Below are 19,188 nucleotides of genomic sequence, written 5' to 3' on the forward strand. Positions count from 1 at the left end.
ATTAGGAGTAAGTATACCTCCTGCCAAATCCATCAAGCTTCACCAGCTTTCAGAGCTTGATGCTCACAGTATGTTTAGAGGTGAGTGACTGAAATGTCTTGGAATTCCACTGCAGAACATTTCTGAAGGGTTATACAGACAGAAAAGCTTCCATGTTGATCTTCGGTCAGGTGAACAAATGCAGCAGTTTTATTTCCTGAATACTTTCTTGTTTTGGAAGGGCTCCAACATATGCCATTGAATCAAGATGTAGAAGGAAAGTCAATGCAGAGAACGTGTGCCCTGTATTCACAAGTGTTGAATTGCTGGCAACTCTGTAGGTCCATAGCTTGAAGGTGACATGAATCCCTGAAGAAATTCCTGAGCAGATAGTTTAGTGGGGACTTAGGAATAACTGGTGCCCAAACCTGTTGCTTCATCTGATCACTTTTTCAGGGAAACTACGTTAACAATTTACATTCAGCTCATAATTCAGAAGGTTGTCTTTGCAGCTAGACGAGACTTCTTCATGTAGTATTTTCAAAAAAGTAGAACACTAGGAAAATTTCTAAGAATGTAGTGTGAATGGCACGCATACAGACTGAAGAGCAGATCTCTTTTGAAAAAGTTGAGATATCAATTTAACTAAGGTTTCAGGAACCTTGGAGAATTCCAAATGCAGTGACATGCCCTAGATTTAATTGTGCTTTGCTTATGAGAAAGTCTGTTCTTTGGTATGTAGAAGGAAATATTCTAGTTGTATTAAGTTTATATGTATTTAACCTTAACTGTTTGTTGTTGTTCCATAATGTTAATTTGTAATGTGTTTTGGGTGTAATGAAATGGGTAAAATAGGTAGCAGTTAACTTTGTTTTCCTTCTTTAAAAAAAACTAGCTGGCTGCCAGAAGCCCAGGTTATTCAGAAGGCACTCAATTCAGCAGCTAATAACGTGTACCAATATGGTCGAGAATGGATTACACATAAGGTAAGAGTGACCTCTCCCACCTTTTTTAATGTTTTCATTTGTTGTATTTCATAAAAGTAAAAAGAAATAAAAATATTTTTGTCAGTGATTCTTTTCTGTGTGGTTAACCATTTTGTTGACAGATCTATTCTTTCCACTCTGTAGTTTGTGAGTTGAAGGCAGGGTGGGAGTGACTTCAGTAGTCTTTTCTGCTCGGAGGAATATTTATTTTTAAGAGCTGAAAAATCTGTCATCATTTTAATGAGATTGCTGGTGAAAATGCATCAAATAAAGATGAGTAATTTTTTTCATCTGGCTGTAGCTGTCCAGATGTAGGCAATGTAGACTTTATTTTTTCGCCACCAGTACTCTGATTTTATGTGGGCTGGGTGTGGTAGGTTGGATTTTTTTTTTTTTAATTACAATTTATTTATTTAAATTAACTTTCTTCAGGAGAATTTGCCAAGATTCTTATTTATACATTTTGATATCTAGCACGCATCTCAAATTATTTGAAACATTTACTCTCAAGGTGATCAAGGATTTTGGATTAAGCATTTTAGAGACAGCATTGGTTTTTCAGTGCAAAAAAGTCCTCAGCTTAGTGCAGCAGAATGTTGGTTTTTTTACAGACAAAATCTTCATGTTGTGAACTATGTTGTCTGAGGTGCGTATTCCATACTGATACTCGGCATTTCTAATCATTTGGGTTTGAGCCATGCCTTTATTGACAATCTTATGTGATTCATCTATCTTGGAGTTCGTCAGTAAATGCCAGCTTTATTCTGTCCTGTATAATAAAAGATTTCTGTATGTTTTAGCTCCATAAGATTTTAGGAGAAAAAGTGAATAACACCGCTGTGATTGAAAAACAAGTGCTAGAGCTCTGGGACAGGCTTTATCATTCTTGGTTTGTGAAGGTGGGTAACTTGTTTAAATTTTATTTATATAAACTATCACTTAGTGCTTTGAGATAATTATGCTAAGTATGTATTTCTGAGAAAGAGATTGGCAAAAAGTTGGAATGCTGAGTAAGGGTCATAATAATGAAAAGTTGGTAAAAATTTTAAGTGTGTAAGATAGATCCATTCTACAGTCACAGGTTGAGTACAGCCAGAGCTATGTCCTTCACTTAAGTACTTATGCGTGTTGTTATGTATGCTGTTTAATTTACACTTTGCTCACTTTTTATATTTAGTATTTCATAGTTTAGAGCTTTCTTTTGAATTTTTGTGATCTTGAGGGGTTAGGAAAAGCAAACAGGTATTCTGCATGATTTGTGTAACTTTAATTAATTTTGAAATTTTGTGAAAGAAATTGTCCTTTCCCTGAGTTTCTTATGATGCATTTTTTGCCAAATGTACTAGCCTTCCTATAATGGGTTCTGCACACTGAACCTTGAAAAGTTCATAAGAGTTAAATGTTTTTCATGCTGCCGATGCTTTTTGTCTTTTAAAGGAAAAAGCAATTCATTAGCTGTGGAGTAATGGAAATATCAAAATCCAGAAGTCATACCCCTGAAATACTTCTGTATATTTAAATAATTGCTATTATAGTATATGAACACTTTCTTTATACAGTTGTTTTTAAAATACCTCTAAAGTTCCGAGATCTCTGTATTAAAAGAAGTTTAAGAGTTTCAGTATAGTAGTCAAAATAGAAGGGGAAAGCATCAGTTTCTCCTTCTGACAAGATAATGCTGTAGAAGAGCATGTGGAGAGATAACATGACGCTGTTGAGGAATATGGGACCACTGAGGAGAAATTAAAGCTGTATCTAAAATAGATTTTGGCTGGCCTTAAGCACTTGGGAGTATTCAGTGTCAAACGCTTGACCAAGAAATGTGCCACTTTTGATACAGTTATAGCGATAAACGTGTTGCTTTTACTAATATAGGCTGTGTGTCAGGTGGTCCGTAGCTCTGTATGGCTCAGTAGAGCTCTGTGTCACTACATGTGCAGTAGGAGTACTTTTGTCGCTGCAGTATGCAGCACAGGTTATGTCTGTGTTCTTTGCGTTACGTGATTTCTTTCCTGCAGCTGTTACTTGAGGGAATGCTATGAGGTTTCTTTCTTGTAGATGCTCTTCTGGTAGGGTAAGAAACAGCTTTCCTAGCGATCAAAATGGCAGAAAGAGCTTCAGGAACACACTTGTGGTTGCTGTCTGCAATCTTGAAGTCTGTTCCCCTGACTGCTGTTTGCATACTAGGCTCCCTATGTTACCATTGGCATGCTGGGCTGCAGCTGGTTATCTGCGGGCTGCAGGTAACTCCTCCAGAGACTATTTCTAATCTTGCCCCTTCTGTCACACTCTATCTCCATGTAGATGTCTCATCTGAGTGCTTTCCACCTGGCTATTTCCTTCTGTAGTATTACAACAGCCTTGTGTGGTCCTTTTAGTATATCTGAAAACCGGTAAACTAGATGATAGTGCAGCATGGAGGACATGTGTACCATCTCTAACTCAATACAGCTTTCAAGCAATCTGTAGGTGCCTGAAGAACCCAGGCTCAGGTGATAACTCTTTCATGAAAGCTGTAGAGTTGAGGAAGAATTGCTGACGAAATGTGGGTTCAAGCAGTAACTGCTACTTTCTGAGAAGATCAGTAGGTAGCAAATGGTGTGTATTTTAAAAGGTTCTACAGATGTTGCGATAGATCAGTCACCATTGTGTCTATGTACTCAATGAAGTAAAACAGTGGCAGAATATAAACCACTTGGAGGATGATGGCATAACACTGCAATCAAGGTGTCTTTCTCAAGGGCAAGAATCTCCTCTTCTTAGTCCATTCAGGTGTGGGGATTTGTTTTGTTGCTAAGATCTAGTGAATTTGTTGAAGAGGAACCAGTTGACAATTTCTTCGAATCCCTTATTTATCAACACCTGAGGCCTTAGTTGCTACAATAGTATAGTTGCTGAATAACAATGAACTTGATGTGTATGAATAACAATGTTACAAAATTTGCAAATGATGCCAGATTCTGCTAGTTAATGGTGAGAGCTGTCTTTGAAAAAAGAATTAGATGAACAGAAAATCGGTTCTTGATACAGGTTGCAAATACAGAAGGCCTATTGGAGGGAGATTTTTGACCACTCATGTTTCTGCTCTAAATAAACTGCCAGCTCAGAAAAAAGATTTCTGTGTTGCTGTGGATTGTTAAAGAATGTTGCTAATTGTGCATTGTAAAGTGTAACAATGCATCTAGGGAGAATTGGTAATAAGCAGAAAATGTAATGCTCCTAGATAAATCAGTGCAGGGGCTACACTTGGAATACTACTTGCCATGTATGCCAAAAAAGATACTGTCATTTTGAATGCAGGCTGGTAAGGTTAAAAGTTTTTGGAAAATTCTAACAGAAGTAGTGGGACGCTTATATAAACATCAGAGTTGAGAACTTGAGAAGTCTTTTGCTATTAAAGATTAGGATGAGGTCTGTTGTAGTTAACGGGTTTGCTCGGACTTGCTTGCAGTGGAATTTTGGCATCCTTCTCTGAAACAGTTGTCGCAGTCCCGGACTGAGTCAAATAGTCTCATGCCAGACAGTAATCAGGTGTGATTCAGCTGGACAATAGGCAACTTCATAATTAGGGTGAAGCCACTTAAGGAATTAGCTGTTGTGGTTATGGCCATTTCCTGTTGTCTCGCTGTGTTGCAGTTACAAAGCTGTGTAGTCAGAAGAAATCCTCCATGCTTCTAGTTTAGCTTTTAGCTTTTTCATGACTGAACGTTGCCAGTGCAGAAGTAGACACTGACTGTGAGAAAACTACTTGTTTTGTTTCTGCTTGTATTTTCATTTGTGGGTTGTACCTGGGAGAAGTTGTATGTTGCAAACAGTAAATTATGTAGGCAGTAACTAAAATATTACTTCTTTCTTGTGTGCTTTCATAAAAAGCAAGATGGATACCATTGTATCAGTGAAGCTGTAAAGCTAATGTTTAACTGAGGTGAATCAGTACAATATACTGAACTGTAATTACATGGGATACTTAACTATGATTTTTCTGTCAGTTTTTAATTTTTCCAGTGTACAGAGTACTTCCAGGTATTTTTTGAGGATGCCAATTAAAGCAGCTCTAAGTATTTAGATGCATGTTGGCTCTGTTCCTCATTAAGAAAATGTTAGTCTTTGGCTTTCTCATATCTGTAAGTTATTCAAATGTCTGTTTTCTTTACGTCTTTGTCTCTCTTTAAGAATGTAACACACTCTGGAAGACACAAAGGACACAAATGGCACATAAACCGTCAAAACAGCTGGCTTGGTGATATTCTGGACTGGCAAGATGTCGCATCATTTGTTCATGATAACATTGAAACATTTCTTTCGGTATGTATTTTTGCCCTTATTACCAAATTGGTCTCATTTTTAACTGATAAGAATTCCTCCTAGGACTACCACTAAGGTTATGGATTCAATTGCATGGAAAATTATGGAAACAGTGTTACTTACAATTAATTACCTAAGCAATTATTGTAAGCCTGCTTAGGATATAACCACACTACAAACAGAAGTGGTTACAATGAAGAAGCCCTCCTGATTTCAGCATCTTCATTAATACTAGCTTCCCAGACTTCTTCCTGAGGGAGGTTGTTACTGTAGGATTACCTGTGTCACCTGCAAGCTGGTTTTAAATGCTTTATATTATGTAGTTTTGTCTTTTTTAAAAAGAGACCAATTTGTCTAGGTCATAATTGAGGAAACTATTGACCAAGAGGTTGTGAAAACAAAATATTTTTTTGTAGTCTTACTTTTTTTCCCTCAAATTATTCTTCACTGGGTTGAAAGCAGCTTATTTCTCTCTTCTTTTATGAAAGTTCTGTGGAGAATGAAATTAATATTTTACACTGTGTGAATTCCTCAATTAATGCACTGGACCTTTCACCTCATAAGGAGAAAAAGAAAAAGCATTGAAAGCAATCCAAACTGAAGCAACTACATTTCTCTATTAAGCATTTCAGACTTAACATTTTTTATACAGAGTCAATCGCTGATATAGTTCATCTTTGACTTGAGCTGTTATAAATGAGAAGTATCTTCAGATTACTATTTATCCATTTTGGAAGAATACTATTTACACCTAACTCGCAACATAATGTTTCTGTGGATACAATTAAAGTGTGGATACAATTAAAGCTAGTATTTGCCTGGAGGCAGTTCTTGGTTTAACTGGTGGGCCTGTGTGCTTTTTCTGTCCTCCCTGAACTGCTGCTTAAATGGTTACAGTTTCTATCACAGAAGATGTGAGTCAAGAAAAAGTTGAGAGAAACTTTTTATTGCAGTGAACCTTCTTGCAGTTAATAGTGAAATTTGCTTAATACTTTCTGAAAGTTGACCATGCATGCTTGAGGCAGTTATAAAAATGCACAACACATCATCATTTAAAATCAATATGGAGTTTCCTTCTAGGCAAGAGGGAGAGAAGGAGGAGAAACTACACGATAGGTGCTAGCCATGTCATTTACAGCATTGCTGCACAGTGCTCAGAAACCATGATGATAAGTGTGCTTCAGTAATCTAAATAGGCTAGAATAATGCAGGAAATAGTGTAAAGAGAATAAATATTGAAGACTGAAATACATTAATATTAAAATTTACATCTAGCTAGCATGCTTTGCTTTACTTCTAAAATCTGGTTTAGAAGTTCAGGGAAAAAAAGTGCCAGCAGTTGACTTGCTTTCCTGTTTATTTCCATGAACTCATTACTCATCAGCTGTTGGGAAACACCTGTCCTTTTTCTCCATACGCTCACATCCTTAATGACAGACTGTAAACCAGTCAGCACAGTATATAGCTCTAAATCCTGATTTCACATCCTTACTGGGCAGCATTTTCTTTGCTGGCTTGCTCATCCACAATGCATTGCATAAACGTTACTCACTGATATTTCAAATTAAAATTGATGAAAGTCTGATTTCTGTGCTTGTTTAGGTCATTAAAACTTGGGAGATGATGAAAATAAGAATAGTTTTGACTTAAGTTTGGTGTTTCGAAGCAAGTTGCTTACCTACCCTAGGATACAATGGAAGCTTACTGCATTCAGGATTTATGTTTTTATCAAAGCATGAAAATCTTTCACTTGGTATTTTGAAGAGGAACCATGAGTTATTAGAATGGCATACTGAATTGGGAAGGATCAATATTTTAAATTAAGTGGGTGCTTTTGAGGGGTGTTGGTTTTGCAGGTTCCTTTTTTATTTTGGGTGGATTTTGTTTGTGTTTGGTTTGGGGATTTTTTGGCTTTTTTTGGGGTTTTTTTTTGTGTGTTTTGTGGGACTTTGGGTGGGATTTTTTTTTTTTTTTTTTTTTTGGTTGAATGTGTTGTGTGTGGTGGGGATTGTGGGGTGGATTGGTGGGGGGATTTAAATAGGTTAGCTGTAATTCAAACTGCAGGATGTTTCTGCATTTGGAGACTTGAAATCAATGCTAATGTGCAGTTAAGGATATAGCAAGACACAGTGCAGTCCCAAAACTGCTTTGACAGTTTTTCAAAACACAAAACATTTAAAGACAATGAAATAACTGTGAAGAAGTGTGTGTGGATATGCAGCTATAGTGAGATTTCCTCTACCTTTGGAAAAGAGTAAACTAAGATTACACTACTTGCACATAATAAGTACTTACGCATAGATTGAGGCTAGTGTTTACCATAGAATAACTGCCTTGCTGGCCCCTTGGCTTTCTGAAATATTTCAGAATAGTACAGATGACTGTATTCTCTGAAAATACAGCTGTTTGACATATTGCAATCACAAGCAGATAAGCTCTTTTCCATTGATGGAAATCATAGGAAGTGTTCATCCTCTTTAGTAAGAGAAGGAGCATTTGCTGTAAGAAAAATGTTAAAAGATGACAGATGCAAGAGTTTCACTTCAGGCTTTTCCCGTAGTGGAAGAAACTTTCATATTAGAGTTGAAAGCATATAATTAAATCACTGGTATAGCTGTGCTGGGGAATTACTGTCATTCATTTAATTTGTAACAATATGCATCGATTCAGTACTTTGAGTATTAGATAAAGCACAGAAGACTTCTGTACCCTCCTCAAAATGTGCTGTTCATTATAGCAGTTACGCTTAGCTCTAGTTTGATGTAGACAGACCTTAATTATTTTAAAGTAATTCACTGTATAAACATGTAAATTGCCTGAAGATTTATTATGAAGATAAGCTCTTCCAGATCATCAGTTTGCTTTTTTCTAAAAGCTTTGGTGTTAGCAGCACTGCTGCCTTTCAGCTTCAGATTTTTCTGGTATTCTTTAGAAGCAGTAGTGCTCTAAACCAGTTTATCCAGTGATGTGTTTCTGAAGTGGGGTTTACTTCATCCTGTTCTTAGTTTGGGGAGCGAACTAGAGTGGATCCTCACTTGTGCCTCGAATTTTGCACCCCATGGTCTATTCTAAGGTAGTTTTCCAGGTGAATGAAATAAGCAACATATAGCTGGACTATTAGGATTTAATTTCTGAAAAATAAAAAAGCCTCATTCTTTCCCCATTCACTTGCTTTTCCATTCATACCTTTTTCCTCCATTTCTTGAAGGCTTGAAACCTTGAAAAAGTAAATTCCTGCTGGCTAAATCTGTGAATGATCACTCAGAACTCCCTTGATGGTATATGAGACATTAGCAGTGTCTCCTTAAATTGATCTTTTTGCCTCTTGCACAAGAATATTCATCATTCCACCAGCAGCCAGTATCTCATTCAGAGATTTCCTAGACAGGAAGACAGAGGACCTTCCATTAAGACGTACACAGCGAGCTTCAGCTCAGTTAGGTTTCTCTATCCGTGCCTCTAGCATGGCTGATCTGTGTGTGCCAAATCAAGTCACTTTCTCAAATACTTTCACTGAGTTACCACATATCCTAATGTTTTCTCTGGCCCTGAGAATTTCTTCAAGTAGTCTCCTAAGTTTATAGCTAATACAGTCCACTCTTCAGTAATAATTCAACTACCGTACTTTTTTTTTTTTTTCTGGTAAGGTAAGCATTCAGAGGTTTTGTGTTCTCTTCATAATGGGTGTTGTTTTTTTCAGGGTAGGTGAAATTCAATGTGATGCATATTTTTAGAGGAGGAGTTGATTTCTTTACAATCAGAAGGTCAAAGACATGATGCTGGAGGATGGTCCTTTTTCTGTTGCTGTTTTGTCTCTGTTTCATGTAAAGGTCAAGCAAAGATGTTTTTTCAAAAATAAGCTGTTGAGCCCTAAAGGGTTATCCCATGACTTTATGGGTAAACATTTGTTTGGAAATCAGCTTTTAACTGGAGCAGGAAGCCTTTGATCTTGTGCATACTGTATTGTTCTTCACAAAGTCCATTGTTTGTCTTTTACCTTAAAGGTTTACTGACTTGTTCTGTTGCTGTCATTTTTGAGTTGTCAGGATGATACATCTTTCTGAACAGAAAAAAAATTAAAAGTATACAGAAGAACAGATTTTTTTCCTAATCCCTCTTTGTGTCCAGTTTTATTCCCTTTATAAATCTGTTAATGATCTCTATAATCAAATTAGGAACATGAATTTACCTGGCTTCCAGAAGTTTGTTGACTTGAAGTTCTCAGCAAATAACTTGTTTTGGTCAAATTCCTTTTAAACCTTGCTTTCAAGTATTGGCCAGTTTAAGTGGCCAGTAGGGTACCTTAGGTGGCTAAAAACATTAAGTGCAATTTTGATTTCTTGCCTGTTACAGATTGGAAAGGCACAGCAACTGATGCTGACCGTGGCACATCACGGTGTGATGCATAAGGGAGTCTTGAATTCTGTACAGCTTCATAGCTCTTTTAAACCCTGGTCTCTTAAGGCTACTTACAAAGCAGAGTTTTGGGGAAGGAGGTGTGTTTTTCAGTTATTGAGTAACAGTAATATTAAAAGTGTCATTGTTGCATAAATGTTGACAGTTGTGTTTTAGAGAACTCATCTCAGCTGGCAAGGTGTTAGAAATTGTTTATGCATAGTAACTGAGCTCATTAACTCAGCTGCAGTATGCTCTGGGAATCAAACAGCATCATGAACTCTTCTTAGGTGCAGGTATTTTGATTTTGTGACTTAGTGAAGTGTTTGAGCACTTTCTGATACTGTATTCAGTAGTGATTAATGTCTGCTGTGTCTGTTTTCTCATCCTAACAATGAGAAGCATGTGTCTTGAAATTTTAATGGTACATATGCATAACGAGGAACTTACTCTGTAGCTGGAGATGAGTCCTAAAAGATGCACTTGATTTCATAAGATACTGAAGCTGAACGAAAGGCACTGTCTGCACTTACTCTAAAGCAAATGGTAGTGATAACTAGTACAACAGTTCCAACCAGTGACTCTACCTAACAAGGATGTTCTTTTAGGAGAACCATTCCTGATAGTGATTGAACCACCTGATAACAGCCTTCAAACTAACTGCAGTTGTATACTCCTGGTTATCAGCTCCTTAGGCTAAAGCTTCTAGGGAAAGTGTTAAACAAATACAACCTATACTGGAGGAACATACTATTTTGAAGGAAGCTTTCCCAGCCCCCACTAGACATACACTGTCTTGTAGCAGATGGAATAAGCCCCTGTCCTTGTGAACCACTCACCAATATCAGCTCAGCTGATATGTTGCAAGTGATGGTGTGCTAGGGAGGGAATTAATGATTGCTGTGATCAGTATTTAGAAGACTGATAAATCAAGCTAGTTTTAATCTTGAAAACTTTACTAGACCAGCTTTCTTTAACAACACACTTCATGCTAATGGTTTGTTTTACAATCTACTAATTGTTATCATTACGTATTCAAAGTGGTCAGTCCTTAACAATCATGTCCTACATGAGCTGTGAGGATAGAATACCATCTGGTGACGCTGTGTAGTTGGCAGCAATAGCCTCTATCCTTGATGGCGTGAGTCACAGAAGTCAAAGCAAGCAGGCTCAACAGCTCTTAAAATACAGAAAGCTGGAACTGAAATGGACATCTTCTTCCCTTAAATTAAGGAGCTTGTCATTTTATAAGGTGTTTCTTTTTCTGGACAACTTCCACCCCTTGACCTCTGCCGTGGACTATATGCTGTGTGATATTTGGAGAGGCATTACTTTTCCAAGACATGGCAGGTGACTTGTCCTGTTGCTTGCCTGTTTGGTTTTATGGGGTTTTTTTCCCCTTCCTTAGTTGCTACCACATTTTCTTAAAGCAAAAGCAGTCTTTTGCTAGCTCTTAAGATTGTACGTTTTCCAATGCCTTCTTCCTCAATGAATTGCTTGTGTTTCGGGGGCCCTTGTCTTCAACCTGCATCCCTATTTTCAAGGCCTTCGCTGCTGTTGTGTGATTGAACTCCGCAACATAACAAGAGGCCTGTGGCACCAAGCTCCTGTTCACACACCAGGTTCTAGTAACAGACTTAAACATCTGGGACTGGAACCTTGCACAGTTAGCATACAACTTACAGCCTGTTACTAGCAATGGCAGTACTATTTTTACTGACTACCAGCTGAAAGGCCTCTGCTTTAGCCACAAACAATTCCCTCAAAAATCACTGTGCTGTGTGTTTACAGTTCTCATAGTGTAATGTACATTTAATAAAGTTGCCTGGTGGCTGCATGAAATTATACCACTGCTGCACCCCCAGAATGAATTCTTAATCCATAGAAGATGGAAGAGGACAAGTACCAGTGGAAGAATGTTTTTCAGCAGAATATCCTCTTCACTTCTAACCTCACTTGAATTCTCAAGAGAGACTAATAAAACCTGTTCAAAAGATAAGCCTTAAAATTCATAATTCTCATTAAATAGCAAGAAGCATGAACTAAGCAGATCTTTCTGGTTTTACTATGTGTTGTAATTCCCTGTCACTTCCCCAGCACTTATTCCCTCCCAAGTTTATGCTTAATAAATTATCTTCCATATCTTTCACTCAGTTCCGAAGGAGAGGCAATCAGATGGCTCACACTCCTTTGCCTGCTCTGCAAAAGCCAGCTACTGTTGGGGTTGTTTTGTTGTTGTTTTGGGGTTTTGGCTTTTTTTTGTTTTAATTCAGTCTAATTGATTAAGATACTCATTAAACCAAGAGTAACTGTTGCTAGTATTGAAGTCTTCACTTACAGCTTTGAGCCTGGAGAAGGGCTTATGTGTCAGAGCTTTTACATTTTTTTCCAGTTATATTAGTCTGAAAGAAGGTAAGGCTTTTTGTTTGTAACCTTGCTTCTTTTATATGTTTGAATCACTTTCACTAATATAGTCTTAGAATATTCCTTCTGAATGAAATATTTGTTACAAAACTACTGTGCCTTGTGTTTAGGATGCCTCCATGCGCCATGCCATGCCTTTATGTCCTTAACGTCTCATGAAGTTGCTGCCTTATTCAGATTGATGTGTCTGCATCCGTACATAAACTAATTTGGCTGTCATGGATATTCTGTGTTTAAAGGCATGTCTCAAAACTACTCTTTACTGTCTGTAACTAATCAGCAGTCAGTTCCCCAAGCCAGTACAAAATTCAATAGATTGTCTAGCATTGTTTGATTTATTTTCCACAACTGCTTGACTAACTGGTGCATCCCTCCTCGAAATCACAACTTGTGTAGTTGTCTGCAGACATTATAAAAATTGTATCTCATTACTGTAAAAACATTTTTAGAACAAATTTATTAAACTAGTAATTTTATTATTTGATTTGAAGCTGTCTTCAGATTTATTTCTACCTTGTGGTGTTACTCCTTCGTCTTTGTGTTTTAGCATTTCTGCTTTTGAAAAGATGAGTTTTCTCTCCCAAGACAAGATCTGCTTTCAACTGATGGTGATGTTAATTGCAATAAACAAGTGTCACAGCATCTAGATTTTTTGCAGTTTAGCATGGTGAAATAATTTTGAGCACTGGGAGAAAAATTCTGAAACCTTGTAACCATCTACCTAGAAACTTGTCTTTGGTAAAGTAGACATTTTCACTTGACATTACGTGCTGTAATTCTGGAGTGAGGGAAGATGCTTTTTTTTAAAAAATGTCTTCTTTGTATGGCTTGATGGAGATGAATCACTGTAAGCAATTCTCTGTCCTAGCTAATACTATCTGGTGCCTGACTGTCTTCTCTTCCCCCTCCTGTTCCAGATCCTGGAGTCTCTGTGGATAGTGATGAGTCGCAATGTGAGCCTGTTGTTTACTACAGTTACAACATTAGTGACAATCCTCTTCCATAGTGGGACAGCTCTTCTCAATTTTGTGCTTTCAGTGGTAAGTAGTATGTCATCAGTTTAGATGGTCTGTTTTGCTGAAGGAACCTAATTGCACATGTTGTAACAAAGAAAAATCAAACCTGAAGCATTGAAAACATCATCCAATCTTATCTAATATCAAAATTCCTTAAGATTTTGCAACTTTCAAATCTCTTGTTCGGGGTGTATTCTAGGCAAAGGGCAAGATTTGTGTAACTTCCACATTAAGGAGCTAGCAGTCTTCCTATCATTCTATTCATGGAAAACTTCTGTTTCTGGCCTTGAAGATACTGAGCTGTAACTTGTGTTATCATATATAACTGCTGAAATCTTACGGCATGTCCTCATAAGCATATCCTTAAACAAGCCAATGCTCTCTGAAGAGAGGAAAAATTGTTACAGGGAGATGTCAGCCAAAGTATTTATTTCACAAGGATTACCTTATATTCCCTCTTTTAATGAAGTGTCTTCAACAAATCTGTGTGAGGGGGTGGTTGCGTTTTTTTTATTTAACCTATGTGAGTTCTTCACAGAACACTTTCTACACAAAGTTCATTCTTAATAATGTTATTGCCCACACTGAGTAGTAGTCTCTGAAACCTTTTTATTAAAGGTGTTTTCTTTAACAGATGTATTACTTTTTAGTGTATTATGTGAGCTAGATGTTTATAGTTTCTTTTGTTTGTAAATGTCACAGCCGTGTGGAGTAATTTATAATGAGAGGTAACTTCTTTCTTATTTGCTATGACAGGTGTTACTTAAAGTAAAAATCTCCTAAAATGCTAGCCTGGGACTTTTTCCTGGTTTAACTAAACAGATACTGATCTTGGAAGCTTGACTGAAATCCATGTCCTCACATTTAGTTCAGGATTCAAAAACATTTGTTAGAAAACAGTTTTGCCAGTTTAACTTCATTGCCTTCGTCGGTGCTTGCTCAGGAGGGAGGTCTTTGTAGTCAAAGCTGCAAAATTGAAATAATGCCATTTCAAGGCACCAAAGTGGATTCTTTTCAGTATTTAAGATCACAATAAGACTTAATCGAATGGCTGTCTTGAACTGAAGAAAATCACTGCCACTTAATTTTGTTGTTCTCTAGTTATCTTTCAGTTAGTAAAGAAAAGATTGCATGGTAATATTTCATTTCTTCTCCTTGGCCCACAATTCACCCATGATGACACATTGAAAACAGTATCTGAGAAGTTAGCATACTTAAAAATGACAAGTTTGGATAATAATTGCAGATAATTTCAACGCGCTCATTGCTCACACACAAAATTTAGCTCCAGATGCCCAATGGCCTCTACCAAGTTCATTACATGCTGTTGCTGTCATGAGTGATCCTGCCTTTTTGTCTGTCAGAAGGGTCCTGCCACTTGCTGGGGCACTGTGCAGTCAGCTGGTTTAGCAGAGCTAGTTGGGATATTGCTGTGTTGGAAACTTTGAAAGCTTAGATGCCCTAAAGGCTGCTCTATTTCCTCCACTTCTGTTGTAGGTTGAACATGTTAGCTTAAAATGGTCGTATAAGGCTTTCCCAACCAAAACACATCAGTCCTGCACTCTTGGTTTCTTGGATTTGACCATGAGCTTCCATTTTTGCACTCCTAGTGATCTTACATATATAGGAAAGATTTGTTTTAATACACGTATAGGTTCTTTCTGTAGATTCTTGATAATGGTAGACTTTGAAATGCAAACAGCAGAACTGATAAATTAGAAATACTTCAACTTTTAAGAAATAAGGCAAAACAATCCCTGAACAACTTTGTCCTGTTAACTGTACTTCAAATACACCAAGGTAAAGGGATATACTTACCTCCATTTCTATGCACAGAAAATGTCGTGTTAAGTGTTGGTGTTCTTGTAACTGTATGAACTACCTCTTTTGAAGGCATTTAAAATTTGCATGCGTACCTGGAGACTAGTTACTAATGCTGTTAAACACTGTGGGAGACTGCTATAACTTCATCTTGTTTGCACTGTATGTTTCATAGGCTGTTGTGTCTATTCAGAGGCATGGTTTCTCATCTTTATGAATGTCTTTCGCAAAGGTTCTTGCTATAAAAACTAAACAGATTTTCTTAAAACACAAAAAGATAAATTAATGGAACTTGTTTTAGTAGGGTTTAGTTTGGGTTTGTTAACAGCTTGTGACTGAAAGAGAAAGGACTTAAATCTAGGTTATTCAGTAAATAGCCTGCACTAAATAAAGATTAATACAGTCCATTATTTGAGGCAGTAAGTAAATGAAAATGCTAGTTGTTGTGAGAATTTAGTTGAACCTTAAAGCACTTTTTAGGATAACTTAATGAACTGTCATGGAGTTCATGAAGAAATAATATAAATGCTTCTTAATTTTTCCTTGTGCCTTTTTTTTTTCTTTTGTCTTTCCCTCCTGCAACAGCTTAATGCAATAAGCACCAAAAATCCAGATGTGACCCTAGGATAAATCACTGCAGCTTTCTTAACTTTTGTGATGTGCATTGTTACTGAATCCCATTTGGTATTATGTCATTGTTAGATTTACCTGCTATTCGTGTTCCTTCCTTCAGAGCTAAAGAAAAATACCTTCCAGGTGAGGAGGAGGATACCAGAAGTGTGACCGTAACGGTTCTTGTTCTTCTGGGGTCTCAAGGCATACTTACATTTTTTGCTGTAGCAAGGTTTTTTTCAATAATTTACTTTCCAGGGGTGGATATCTTTAACAGTTTAGTTTTTCTTTAAGCTGAGCTGTTTTTTGCTCTCTTTTGGAAAGTATTGAATTAAGAAGTTCATGGTTTCCTGGGAAAACTCACTATTCTCCAGTAAGGAGAAAGAGCTTTTGTATAAAGTTCGTTTTGAATGTGAGGGCAAATAGTTTCAGAGTTTTTGATTGTTTTAGTTTAGTTGCTGCATCTTTGACTGCTACCTGGCCCAATATCCTTTCCCCATCTCCCTTTTTTTAATGCAGTTTTGGAATGGATTTTTTACATTTTGAATGGACTGAACCCTAAAGCTAGATAGGCAGCATTTGAGCACATTTTGTGTGTTGCTATGGTCCAGCCAGTAGTGTCAGCTGAAAAAGCTGACTCTTGAAAATGCCATGTCTGTGTTTTGATGAAAGATATATTTAATGGGCTACTGAGGGAGGTTTGGTTTGGTTGTTTGTTTTTTTTTTCTCTAAATGTGAAACAGAAGGAATTCTTTTAAATTATGTCTAGGTAGAGCTGTGTTTAAAAGAAAGCACTACTCCAGCTTTAACTGTACTCCTATTTTTTTTTTTTCATTTTGCAGGATTCTTAGTTGCTACAGAAGAGTTTTTACTAGTTTGAAGTGGCACAAACTAATTTAAATTTTCCAACAAGACAATTCCTGAAGTGGTTAGCTTTTCAACTGATTACATTTCAGTCCAGTTTTAGTCATCTTGAATAAATATTTAAATAGTGAGTTTTATTTTGATAAATGGTTTAAAATATTGCACTTTAGAACAGAAATAATAGACACTTTGTTCAGAACCTCTATTTTGAAAAATACATCTTCCATCAAAACATTCAGTAGGAAGTAATCTGTGCAGCATATCCGTCTATGATCCAGTAAGACTGTATTTAGATCCTCAACAGGCGTTTGAAAACTCATCATTAGTTACAAGAGTGCCACTTCTATTTCACTTCTGAATACAAGATCCTATCTGCACGCACATGCACATGGATGTATATGTATGCCTTTGTGTGTGCATGTATATATGCACACTCTGCTCATACTCTGTTACAAAGATCAGAAGAGAAAAGCTCCATTTGGCTGATGGGTATCCACAGTCCTGTGGGGAACACACAAATTTTTTGATGCTGTAAAAAAAAAGAAAAAAAAAAAAAAAGAACCCAAGACCAAAGCTTTTGAGCAGAAAATTGAGTATGAAAGGCAGATACAAAAATATTTCCCAAGTCTATGGACCTGATGCACAAGCAATTAAGTCATGTATTTTCTTGATATATATGGAAATGCTGAATTACCATTTTAGTATAGAGTGTTTACTTGTAGCTTTCTCCTTGAATTCAGTCTATCCCCACTCAAATTAGAGTATTCAACATTTTGGGCTACAGAACAAATTCTACTGCAAGAAATAGTAATCCATGAATTGTTTAACAATGGAGAGATCTTACTATTTTATCTTTGGTGAATTCCTCCTCATAGTCATCAGCAGGATCTTGAATTGTTGCTTAGGAAACAGTTTAGGTAATATCTGAAATCTCAGATACCCTGTGAAAGAGGTCTGAAAACTTTCAGACTCCAGTTGATACAGGGTAGGACATATCTTTTTCCTGCTGAATGTACTGTTGAAGCTATTCTACTTGTTTGAAGAGTCAGCAAGCCACTTCACGATAAATTATTATATTCTGTGACTACTGCTTCTTTTTGCATTTCCGTACCTATTGAGCTAAAGCAAATATGTTGATTTCTCAAAATGCAGGTAATCTAAAATTCAGTTGATTTTGTATGGTGCTGTGGTTACATGCATCTTGTCTTAACAGAAGGAGTTAGGTTTGTATTTTTTCCTAGCTTGTAGTTTAGTTTAACATCATTTTATTCCATTGCTGTTCATCCTCAGCTGTCACTTTGGCTTCTACAGTTCAGATAGGTATGTGTATGTTGGTGTGCTGTTACTACCTAAGAAAGCAAGTTTCTTCTGTGAACACTGGGGAAGAACAGCTTTTCAAGTCGGTACAGGTGCTATGCATGTTGCCTCTTGAACTAATCCCTAAGCTCTTATTCATAGCCTGTCTCAAGTCAGCCCTGTATGTTTCTCATACCACAGGGAATCAAGCTTTGCTTGTTTGCTGCAGTTCATTAGCTCATTCCCTGGCTGCTGGATTCTTTTCAAGAGGCAACATCTTCAGAAGTTAACTGAGGCAGTCCTAATAAAACAAGATCCAGTGGAGCTGTTTTTCACTTTGCTTTCTGAGAGTGTCAGGATGAGTGGAGGTTGTACTTAGAGCAATATGCTGCTATCTGTGTTGAAAACTGCACTGCAAGAAGGATCTGTAGCCAGATCCCAGTGGAAGGAAGACAAAACACCACCTGGATGCCTGTTTCAGTATAGGGAGTTTTGTAGCAAAATTAGGAAATACTACAGTAGCTTTGGAGAAATGGCAGGCCCTATCAAGGAGAAAATAACCATAGTTGCAGCATTACAGAGGATGCTAAAATCTGATTCAAGCTTTAAGATTTACTCATTTGAAATTGTAACAAAACATAGCTGATGTTGCTACTGGCACTGGATTATTTCCTGTTAAACCAAGGCCTAATTCAGGGTTGGGGTTTGGGGGATTTGGTTTTGTGTGTGTGTGTGTGTTTGTTTTTATGATCTCAAAATGAATGTTAACAGTATACTGTTTAAATGTGCTGATGTAATGACTTGTTTTAGTAGATAGGTTGGTTTATCACCCAAGGCAGAAGTTACACACCTGGGAAGATGGAATACAGCCTAAACCTATATATGATATTTTGGAAAGGGGTCACAGTAGGTGAACAGCTGAGTGTGACTTTCAAGTTAAAGGCTGGGAGGGTCGGGGGAGGTAGTAGTAACATTTGCCTGAGTGGAAAGGAATTAGGAACAGCGACAAATGGATGTCATTCTTGAGACTGGTAATGGTACTGGTAGTGTGCTGTCTGCATTTTTTTTCTCTGAGCGTGTTCAGAGACAATGCAGGAAAAGGGCATGAGGTGTCTGCAGACTGGATAAAATGCTTGAACGTAAGAGACTCATGGAGGTCAGGCTGTTTGGCTTATCAAAAGATTAAGATGTGGATGGACACATTTTTGTGATGTATGCTTAGCCCAAGAAGTTGCTGAGCCCACTGACAGGAAAATAAGGAAAACATAGTGGACTGCAACTTACAGGAAGCTAATATAATTTGATTGTATTTTTTTTGTCTTTAAATTGAAACAGTGGAACTGCCATCACTTCTGCTGAGACTCATCTTCAAACTCACAGGAGTAATGAATCAGGATTGCCAGCCTAATAAATATTATAAATTTTCTGTTTGTGAGTTTTTGTTTAATTCATATCTGATATCCAGCTGCATAATGACTCTTGAGACAACT

At 37.2% G+C, this 19,188-nt stretch overlaps 1 protein-coding gene across 3 annotated transcripts in view; it reads left to right on the forward strand.

The window, feature by feature from the left end:
* The window catches only part of TMEM245 (transmembrane protein 245), an 87,294-nt gene that overhangs the window by 38,818 nt on the left and 29,288 nt on the right, over positions 1-19,188 (forward strand). For all 3 annotated transcript variants that reach the window (XM_030011085.2, XM_030011083.2, XM_030011084.2), the window contains 4 exons: positions 875-965; positions 1,766-1,864; positions 5,139-5,270; positions 13,007-13,129. In XM_030011085.2, the coding sequence (XP_029866945.1) occupies positions 875-965; positions 1,766-1,864; positions 5,139-5,270; positions 13,007-13,129 (445 nt within the window). The remainder of the gene's footprint in view (positions 1-874; positions 966-1,765; positions 1,865-5,138; positions 5,271-13,006; positions 13,130-19,188) is intronic.

This window comes from Aquila chrysaetos, chromosome 4 (assembly GCF_900496995.4).
Source record: "Aquila chrysaetos chrysaetos chromosome 4, bAquChr1.4, whole genome shotgun sequence".
Lineage (NCBI taxonomy): Eukaryota > Metazoa > Chordata > Aves > Accipitriformes > Accipitridae > Aquila > Aquila chrysaetos.